Source organism: Rhamphochromis sp. 'chilingali' (assembly GCF_963969265.1).
Source record: "Rhamphochromis sp. 'chilingali' genome assembly, chromosome: 5".
Lineage (NCBI taxonomy): Eukaryota > Metazoa > Chordata > Actinopteri > Cichliformes > Cichlidae > Rhamphochromis > Rhamphochromis sp. 'chilingali'.
This window is the reverse complement of record NC_137932.1, coordinates 23,744,047-23,754,755: the sequence shown is the minus strand read 5'-3', so window position 1 is coordinate 23,754,755 and position 10,709 is coordinate 23,744,047. Positions and strand designations below refer to the sequence as shown.

The 10,709-nt window shown below is 40.7% G+C and overlaps 2 protein-coding genes across 2 annotated transcripts; one reads left to right on the top strand and one right to left on the bottom strand.

The window, feature by feature from the left end:
• Nucleotides 1–1,969: 1,969 nt before the first annotated feature.
• On the top strand, nt 1,970–4,917 carry LOC308397254 (cytochrome P450 2K1-like; the record flags this gene model as incomplete). Its single annotated transcript, XM_080883074.1, has 9 exons — nt 1,970–2,176; nt 2,297–2,459; nt 2,546–2,695; nt 2,790–2,950; nt 3,055–3,234; nt 3,827–3,968; nt 4,138–4,322; nt 4,511–4,652; nt 4,730–4,917. 9 exons carry the CDS (start codon nt 1,970–1,972, stop codon nt 4,915–4,917), a joined length of 1,518 nt encoding a protein of 505 aa, XP_080739200.1.
• A 2,501-nt stretch (nt 4,918–7,418) lies between these two features.
• Nucleotides 7,419–10,332, bottom strand: LOC308397039 (uncharacterized protein; the record flags this gene model as incomplete). Its single annotated transcript, XM_080882763.1, has 5 exons — nt 7,419–7,707; nt 7,908–8,038; nt 9,027–9,401; nt 9,583–9,865; nt 10,100–10,332. 5 exons carry the CDS (start codon nt 10,330–10,332, stop codon nt 7,419–7,421), a joined length of 1,311 nt encoding a protein of 436 aa, XP_080738889.1.
• Between the last annotated feature and the right edge of the window lie 377 nt (nt 10,333–10,709).

The window sequence follows — 10,709 nt, the reverse complement described above, 5'->3', positions numbered from 1 at the left end:
TGGAGAGAAATTCTTGACAAAAGTTGTCCTAGCCTGTACAAAGAACTGAATCATCTGGGTGTAATCTTTTTTTTTCTTCTGTTTTTTTTCTTTCTACTAAACAATAAGAGTAATTTGCCATAGAAATGTACGCCAGAATCATCAGTACTGATGTTTTCTTGGATGTGTGTGTAAAAGAATTTGTTTTTTCTTTTATTAGTTAGACAAAAGATGGATCATATATGGATACAAAAAACTGTTTTTTATTTTCTTTTTTTGTTTTGTTCTGTCTTGTTATTTCTCCCCATGGATGATTTATCTCTCCTTAGAACAGCAGCATATGTCCATATTTTCACAGACATCGGAAGACCAAATGTTGCTGTTCTTAGGTATTTAAGAAATATGGATCCATTATCACAGTCTATCTGGGACCTAAAATAGTGGTGGTTTTGCAGAATTCAAGACTGTGAAGGACACACTTGTTGGTTATGAAATAGTCTTTGGAAATAAAACAATTGCATTTTGAAAAAGAATTTAGACAAGGGCGTGGTAAGAAAACTATCAAAATAAGGATCCATCGTCCCAACTGTGTTATTTAAAATACTTTCTGAGCGTTTCTCCTCAGGGGTTTGACTGTGACCGTGGCTATATGTAATCATTTCTCATGGCTTTTTTTGGTCTAAAAGTGATTCATGAATGGAAATGAGACTCTTTGCATTTACTAATGTGAGAGACTTCCGGATGGAGAGCTTGTGACAGAAGAATGTCAATAACAGAAGTATGTCAATACCTCATGTTTACGTCTAAAGGTACAGTTTAGTTTATTTAAACTGGGATGAACTAGTACTGCATTACCTGAAATGCTACCTAAATTTTTCACAATTTGAATTCTCTTTTTGGTCATAGAAGTGGCAGTTTATACAAAGTTGTCCTACCCTGTTGCCTGGATTTAAAATTTAGCCTAATTTTATTCAAATTAGTGTCTCCCCAGCCTGTCATGTAGTTCTTGTCTGCATGTTTCATGTTATCGAGCTTTTGTTAGCATGTCTACATCTCTCCATGTTTCCTGTTTTATTTTGAAAGTCTTGTTTCCATGGTCAGTGTGTTTAGTTTTGGCGTGTTTTTTTTCTTCTTCTTTTTTTCACGTCATAGTTCCGCATGCAGCTTTTCAGATTTATGTTCTCTTGTCACAGTTTATCTGAATTTATTCCCGGTTTAGATTTCAGTTTAGTTTTTACCCCAGCGCACTTTGCCTTGTTTTGTGTTCATGTATTGTCAGCCAAATAAATGGCTCACCTTTTCTTATACTGAGTTTACTCTCCTGTGTCTGTTTTTTGTTCCGCTTCACAAACACACCAGCTACGCGGCCGTGACTGTATCTGACCTTATTCTAGTGTTAGAAATTCTGTTTAAACAGTAATATATGGTTTGAAGTACCAAATGCCATTTGAAATATGATTTCTGTCTAACACATTACTATGGATGGAGTGCCAAAATAAATTAAATAAATACATCAATAAATAAAAATGGATTGCATTTATAATTTTTTTCAAGGCACCCAAACCGCTTTATAATTCATTCACTCTCACATTCACACACTGATGCAGGCAAACCACAGTTGTAGCCACAGCTGCCCTGGGGCAGACCGACAGAAGCGAGGCTGCCATATCACGCCATCGGCCCCTCTGGCCAACACCAGTAGGCGGTAGGGTAAAGTGTCTTGCCAAAGCACACAACTACCAGGACAGAGAGAGCTGGGGGATCGAACTGGCAACCTTCCAGTTACAGATGATCTTCCCAACCACCTGAACCATGGTCTCCCCCATTCAGATTAACCTTTCTACTGCATTTTCCCACCCCCTTGTAGTGGATGTCTAGATTGGTCAACTAAGAAACAAAAAAAAGAAAGAAAAAGAACTTCAGTACCAAATGCTGGGTCAGTGAGTCGCTGTGTACAAAGAACTATCAGAGGACATTTTGTTTTATAATCATGGGGATATTAGATGTTTTTCTCCATTGCTTCAGTTACACATTCTTGTTGGGGGCTTTCACAGTTTTCCTGTTCATGTATTTAATCTCCCCTTCCAGTTTCAGTACCAAAAAACATGGTAAGGAGCCTCCAGGACCCAGACCACTTCCGTTGCTTGGGAACCTACTTCAGCTTGACCTGAAAAAACCCTACAACACATTACTGGAGGTGAGTTTGTTTTTGCATTACTTTTCTTTTAGGTGGTTTTCAAGATTCAGCTCTACAGGGAGCTGCCTACATTTGTTTTGTTGGATTTGTGTCAAAGAATGAACTTTTTTCTGTTCTTAGTTATCCAAGAAATATGGATCAGTCTTCACGGTCTATCTGGGAACTAAAAAAGTGGTGGTCCTGGCAGGATACAAGACAGTGAAGGAGGCACTTGTAGACTATGATGACGTGTTTGGAGACAGAAATAAACCGGAGATCATGCGTGAACTTAGTCAAGGACATGGTATGAAAAGTGACTATTATGCTACAATAAATGTATTTTTCAGAATCTAGTGTTAGTTAAACTACTTTGTAAAAATTTCATTTCAGGGGTTGTGTGGTCCAACGGCGATTCATGGAAAGAAATGAGGCGCTTTGCACTGACTAACCTGAGAGACTTTGGGATGGGCAAGAGAGCATGTGAGGACAAAATAATTGAAGAATGTCAATACCTCATCGAAGTTTTTAAGAAATTTCAAGGTAAAACTAATCACATTGTGTTGAGTTTAGTAAATAGTAAATAAACTGACATTTTTTCTAAAGTTCATGTGCTATTTTATTTCTGTTGTAACAGGAGAAGCTTTTGACACAACCCAACCAGTTAACTGTGCAGTCTCTAATATTATCTGCTCCATCATCTATGGCAGCAGATTTGAATATAATGATCCAGAGTTTAAATCTCTGGTAGATCGGACAGCCAGAATTGTTAGACTTAGTGGAAGTCCCTCAATACAGGTATCAATTCCTATTTTTTGAAGCTACGGAATTTTTAAAAGTACATAAACTGTATCAATTCAACAATGTTATTTAATCCCAAATATAAATGTGATGATTCACAGATCTTCAACATGTTTCCATCGCTCTTCAAGTGGACTGCGGACAGAAATGAAATACACAAAATATTTTCTGCCAATAAGAAACAAAACCAAACCATCTTCAGTCGCTTAAAAGAGACTCTGAATCCCCAGATGTGCAGAGGCTTTGTAGACGCCTTTCTGGTTCGCAAACAAAATCTGGAGGTTGGCATCTCTATCATCTTTCAAGTTGGTGTTCATGAATGTTTCACTGAAGCTCAGGGTGAAACTTTGTTCCAACTAGTGAAAAAATCCCAATCAGTGGGCTAAAATTCCTCCACATTGATTGAAAGACATTATCAGAACTGCTTATTTAGAAGTGGTTGATTGCAGTTCTAGATGCAAAGGGTGACACAACCATTTGTTAGGTTTAGGTGGTAAATACTTTTTTGCACAGAACAAGGTAGGTTTGGATAGTTTTTCCCCTTCATAAATGAAATAATCATTTAAAACCTGTAATTCATATTTACCTGGGTAAATACAAAATACTTTGCCTAAAATTAAAGTTTTTTGATGCTCTGAAACATTTATGTGTGATAACTATGCATAAAAATCAAGAGGAATTCAACAAAGGGGAAAAATACTTTTTCATGGCACTGTATATAAGACATTATGTCTATGTGAATTCTTTAGAGGTATTGCCTACACAGGGATTGGAAATACATGTAAAATCAGTGTTGGATAACTTCTTTTTTTGTACTACTGAAGCCCCTTAAACTTTATTTTAGTGACTTTGCCGTTAAATGTCTATGTGCAGGAATCTGGGATTACCAACAGTCACTTCCATAATGAAAACCTTATGATGACAGTCATGAATCTGTTTGCTGCCGGCACTGAGACAACATCAACTACACTGAGATGGGGACTTCTGCTTATGGCCAAATATCCAAAAATTCAAGGTGAGAAGTCTAAGTAATCCACAACTTGCATATGCCAATTATTGTTTTTACTGAAAACAGACCATCACAGAAACAAAATCTGATCTTCATGGAGTTTTCAAGTATGGTGAAGTGTTTTAGTCCGCCTCATAGGGATGAAATGTGTACACTGTTCTTGTTCATACTCCAGATGAGGTCCAGGAGGAACTGAGGAGGGTCATAGGAGATCGACAGGTGCAGGTTGCTGACAGGAAAAATCTGCCCTTCACTGACGCCGTCATCCATGAGACACAGAGACTGAGCAGCATCATCCCCACTGCACTTCCTCACAAAACCACCCGAGACATCACTTTTCAGGGTCACTTTATCGAGAAGGTAAGACTGAATAACACAGCTACTATGGAAAACAAAGCTCAACAAAATACTCAACAAAGCTGTGGCCCATCAGGTACTTGGACTGGTTGAGGATAATAAGGACTGTGTGTAACATAACTAATTACTATAAGACATTATTATTTAACATACAGGAGGCATTTTCAGTTTGTGTATTGTCATTTCTGCAGGGAACCACAGTGTTTCCTTTCTTGACATCTGTCCTGCATGATCCCAACGAGTGGGAGAGACCACATAGCTTTTATCCTGCTCACTTCCTGGACAAAGAGAAAAAGTTTGTCAAAAGAGATGCTTTCATTCCATTTTCTGCAGGTTTGTGAGCTCCTCACTGTTAAGGTTACATCTGCTCATAGGAGAACAATCAATTTTTCATGAATTCTCTCTTGCAGGTCGCAGGATTTGCCTTGCAGAGAGTCTGGCCAGGATGGAGCTCTTCCTCTTCTTCGCCACCCTCTTGCAGCATTTTCGTTTCACACCTGCTCCTGGAGTTTCAGGGGACGAATTAGATCTCACTCCAAGTGTGGGCTTAACACTCAGCCCTTCACCTCACAAACTGTGTGCTGTTTCCTGTATGTGATGAAGAGGTGTTCTTAACAAAGTTAAGGCCCAAGTGTAAGATTTCTAACATTTCTGTTCTGCTCAGTAAAGGTAATGTGCCATAGCAATATACTTCTGTTGGCCTGTTAAAGAATCCAGCTCAGTTTAATGCATAATAATAATCGCTTGTGTTTAGAAAGTGTTTTGAAACACTTTTGTGATCTAGAAAAAGAAAAAAACTGCTGTGTTGCTGCTTATGCTCCAAAGTTGATGTACTCCCCAGTCTCATGTACTAAAGGAGGTCTTATTTTAGTTTTAAATTAGTCCTTTCTGTGGGGTTTTATTATTTGTTATTTCAAAGCAATTCACATGATCTACAAAATTAAATAAACCACTTTTAAATTTTATTTTCAAGGTTTTTGTATAACCCAGTCTTATCCATTAATTTACCATCTACCTGTATAACAGTCTGAATAGTTAAAAATACTAGATAATAAAAATTATTCAACACTATGTGAACAATGGCGTGACATTTTTTCACATGATACAAATTCTGAACAACAAACAAATGCACAATCTTCCCGCCCCAGTACTTCTACAGCACAATTACACCAAAACTACACAAGCAAACATATCGCCTCTGGCCGATGGCGCGATATGGCAGCCTCGCTTCTGTCAGTCTGCCCCAGGGCAGCTGTGGCTACAACCGTAGCTTGCCTCCACCAGTGTGTGAATGCGAGAGTGAATGAATAGTGGCATTGTAAAGCGCTTTGTGTGCCTTGAAAAGCACTATATAAATCCAATCCATTATTATTATTATTATTATTATTATTATTATTATTATATTGACAAAGTGGAGGGTAAAGTGATTCAGAACAAAATGGCAATGACCTCTTTCTGAGTTTCCTTTGTCCTAAATGCAAATATTGAGAACAAGGAGTTTTACAACAAGCCAGAGTTCAAAAAGCACCTCATCCATTTCAGTGGATCACTGCTAGACCATAAAACCCAGAAAAAATATGTGAAAGTCGTTTAAGTAACAAAAAGATGATAGGTGATGAATTCATAAATGTTAAAAGTTAAACTTTAAAGGGACAAAGCTTTCCATCGGAGAGCTGGGACAGCACTACCCCAACCCCTGAGTCCAAAACACCACCACAAAAGGCTTGTTGAGGTCAACCTGGATCAGGATGGGCACACATGAGAAATGTTGCTTCAGCCGATCGAAGGCTTGCTGAACGGAGGAGGACTACTGACACGACATGTGGAAGGCAGCAACACCGTTCAGTAGGCCGACCATAACTTGAGTTCCAGATGCTGATAAAGTTGGGGAAATAACCTGCAGTAGCAGTGGGTTACCAGAGCACAAAGCTGTTACTGGATAGGAGCTGTCTGTAACAATTTTATTTCTTTATTTTTACAACCTTGTTATTTTCTTCTGAGCACTTACTTCATCATTCAGATTAAAAGAACCCCAAAGATAATCTGTGTTCTGGGCTGGTTAATTTAGCCAGGCTACATGTAAATACAGGCCAGTATCACCGATACAAATCTCAACAAATCTCATTTTCATGACCTCAAGCGTTTTTTGTGATGTTTCCTTTTTTATTATTAAATACTTAAAACCCAGAACATATTTGGCACAAAGTTTGTAATTAAATAGAAAACGCTTATAGAAAATGAATATTATCAATATTTATTAGAAAGATTTTTAATAAAAAGTCTACGCAAACCTCGATGACCTGACTGTTTCGTCTTTGCCAAAACCACAGCATTGCAAACAAGTCCGGAACTTAAAGTTTAGAATCGATCTCACCAGGCTAGTGTTGCGTCTGGTTCAGTTTGGGTAAGAAGGAAAAACAGCCGAGTCCGTGTAGGTGACAAACATAGTGATTTTATTGCACACTTCTAAGACAGAAGCATGGGAAGACAAGCGTACAGCCACAGATCTCCAAAGAGTGGACCGTTCCCCATCCTTATATAACCCATGATGACATCACACAGTTAGACCTTACTGGAAATGATAAGTCTCCCCATAGTCCAAAGTTCTCCTTATACAAACATCAGATGATACTTTAGAGAAAGAGAAGTGTGTGACATGTCATGTTGTGCAGTTCTGTGAGCCTGTGTGTCCAACTAGAGAATGTCCTGACATGACCTCCCTGTGTAAATAAGGGTGAACGTGCGTGTTTACATAACTCTCTATGTGCATGTTCTGATGTAGGCCTGCAAATGAATTAGAACAAGGTCCTGCTGGACCCTCCAGTTATGGACGGTGAATACAATGCTGTGGGTACCATTTGAGACTTGATTACAATGATGATAACATGCATACATTAATCTTTACTCAGATTACCATAGATATAAAACAAAGATTATACTGTCATCAGATTCCACAATGGTAAATGATTAATGATTGATACTTCTAATTATAACTGTGATCATAAGAATACAAAATAAAATATCTCCTGGTCACACTAGTATCGATCCGATGCCGACCTGGTATTGGTACAATCGATATGTGGATCGATCCACTCACCACTAGTGGAAAATGCAGCTGCAGGTGACAGTGTGGAAACTGCAGGTGGTGGTACTGCAGGCAATGGCGTGGAAGCCACAGGTGATGGAGCAAGTGGTGGCAGTGCAGTCAGTGGTGTGGAAGCCGTAGGTGGAGGATCTGGTGGCGCTGATGGCTGGATGAACTCCCTGGAGCCTCCAACAGAGACAGACAACTGAACGGGCCACTCCGATCCTCCAGCGGAGACAGCTGGTTCCGTTCTCCAGAACCCCCCAGTGGGAACAGAAGCAGGACCAGCAGGTGCGGAGACCCCTGGCAGCGACAAAACAGAACCAGCAGGCGTGGAGTCCTCTGGCAGCGATGACATGGCAGGAGGCCACTGTTATACTCGGAATTTGTTTTTAAAACCATGACTAGCCCTCCACTTCTACCTCAGCCCAGTCAGATGAAGATGTTCACACAACATGGCAAAACTGCATCTTAGACTTGACATCACACAGATGCACACAGACACGGATTCATAGTAAATGATGTCAGATGGTTTGAGCATGAACTGAGACTGCAGTTTGGGAAAGGCCTTGGTGGGGACTGTCACCAAACTGAGAACAAATGGCATGTAGTGCTTGCAGGGCAGACAGAGAACCTGAAGGGCCGTGCAACAAGGAGTGGGCTCACTTCTTAAAATTCTTTCCAAGTAATACATGCTTGGCACTGGTAATGTTATTAGAAAACAAAGCAAACAGTTGTATGCCTATATGCAAATGATACTCAGTTGTGTTTATCCATGAGGTCAGATCAAATCAAATAGTTAAACTATAGAATTAGCTTGAAAAGATAAAGGTCTGGATCACCACTATGTTTCTGTCTCTTACAGTTTTTGCCCGTTGCTTGAACACATTTGGCAAAACGTCGCTCATTGTGCCAAAACTCTAAACACAAGTAAACACGACACAACACTGGGAAATATACCATACACATCTGTGCCAAAATGAAACTCCACTCCCAAAACCTAAACTCTGCTGTCAAAACCTAACATTCCTCTGTCAAAATGTAACTCTGTTGACAAAATGACACATACTTGCATCATATGCAAACACTTACAGATCAGGGGGAACACACTAGTCTTCTTTACATAAAACACTGCAGTCCTTGATTTCCATTGTGTATTCAGAAGGCACATTTACAGGAGACACATTTCCAAACAACCAAAAACGCAAATAGACCTACTCAATAGTGTACATCGCAGTACCATGAATTCAGATAAAGCAAAAAAAAAAAACAAACCACAACACAATAATACTGCAATAGAAAAAACACTATACTGTAAACACAAAAAACCATGACAATTGTGCATAAGTGGGCTCATGGATCCCGCCGTCTGTTGGGGTCTGGCCACAGGACCTCATCAATATCGCAAGCAGTGTCCTCTCCCGCTGGGCACCGGGGAAAATATCCTCTTGCATGTCGAAACCATCCATGGATTGCTGTCACCTGAATGTCGCCGCAGGCCTGTTCCATTGCCTGCAGAAGAGGCATGCGGGCATGTGGTTGGCGGTCATATACACGTCATCTCCAAGCCTAAAAAAATCCTCAATAGGGTTTAAAAATGGTGAGTAAGGGGGCAAGCATACCACTTCAAATTGATTGTGGTTGGAGAACCAGGCCTGGACCAGAGCAGCCCGATGGAAACTGACATGATCCCATATCACCACAAACCTGGGCTGATCTGCTCTGTTCTGTACAACTATATCATGGAGAGCATCTAGAAATGTGAGTATGTGTTGGCTATTGTATGGACCTAGTATTGCATGATGGTGCAGAAGCCCTCGAAGGCATATGGCGGCACATAATGTGATGTTTCCCCCGCGCTGCCCTGGGACGTGCACAATTGCCCTTTGGCCAATTACATTACGACCCCGTCGTCTTGTTTTGCTCAGGTCGAATCCAGCTTCATCAATGAAAATGTATTCATGAGGCTGTGCAGCTCCATCCATGGCCGAGATTCTCTGAAAAAAAGGGGAACATGTCACTGTACTACAGTGCTACACATACGGCACCCTCACCCCATCACACAGGTACCTGTGTAGCTCTCAGAATAGATCCATGTGGTACTGATATGGTACATATTCAGCTGCTACTGGACTTCACCAATACTCTATTGTAAATGTAAGGGACAGTTACACGTACCCGTACATATTCAGCTCGAAGTCCTTTGACCCTGTCACTGTTCCTCTCGAATGGGACTCTGTAGAGCTGCTTCATGGTGATGCTGAGTTTACCCAAGATGCGTCTGATGGTGGTGATGCTCACATGGTTTATGTTGCTGAACACTCGCCTGTCTGCAAGTATTTTCCGTCGTAGCTGGTGGAGACGGATGGCATTGTCTGCCCTCACTAGGTCCACAACGGCAAGTTCCTGCTGTTGTGTGAACAGGCGTTGCCGTCCTCCCCCAGAAGGTCTTCGGGTCATTCTGGAGGAATACAACCACATATTGTCATCGGTTTGCTTATTTTTCTTACAGTACTTTACTGTATGTACTGTGTCATCCACTGTACAACACTGTACTTCAATATAAGGAATCAGCCACTTTGGCTGCAAAAGGAGCATTAGCACCCCGTACACTTGATATGGTAATGTGATATACTGTAGAACAGTGCTATGAAACCATCTGAGTAGAGCAGAAGGTATGGAGGTGAAGACATACCTGTTTTCTAGTCGGAATGTTCGTATTACAGATGCCACTGTGAAGCGGCTTAGATGTGGGTGGACTCTCTGCCCAGCTTCCCTCATAGTCAGGCCATGGTTGATGACATGGTCCACCAAAGTTGCTCTTATTTCATCAGAAATATGGGTCCGTTCATGGCCTCTTCGGCCTTCTCCTCCTCTTCCTCCTCCTCCTCTACCTCTTCCTCTTCCTCTTGCTCTCCCTCCATCCATGCTTGCAAAGTTCTTGAAATGGCTACGCTGAGGGCTTTTTGTAGTTGGCTAATTGGTGTTCGGTTTTGCAAGTACGTGCCTTCAGGTGTGTATTTGAGTGGTTGCAATTATCCGATGTGTTTTGTATTTTGGATACATGTGTTTTCCGAATGGCACCCTGAGATTTCATTTTGTGAGCGAAGTGTCTTATGTATGAAATAGAGTGTAGCATGCAGGACCATGTGTGTTGCATAAAGGGGTAGGTGTGTTGCATAAAGGAGTAGGAGTGTTGCATAATTGGTACTGGGGTGCAAAGCAGTGCTTTTGTTTAAGGTATGGGTACATGTGTTTGAGGTATGGTAACAAAAGCTTCACGTTGTGTTACTTTAGTCTGAGCA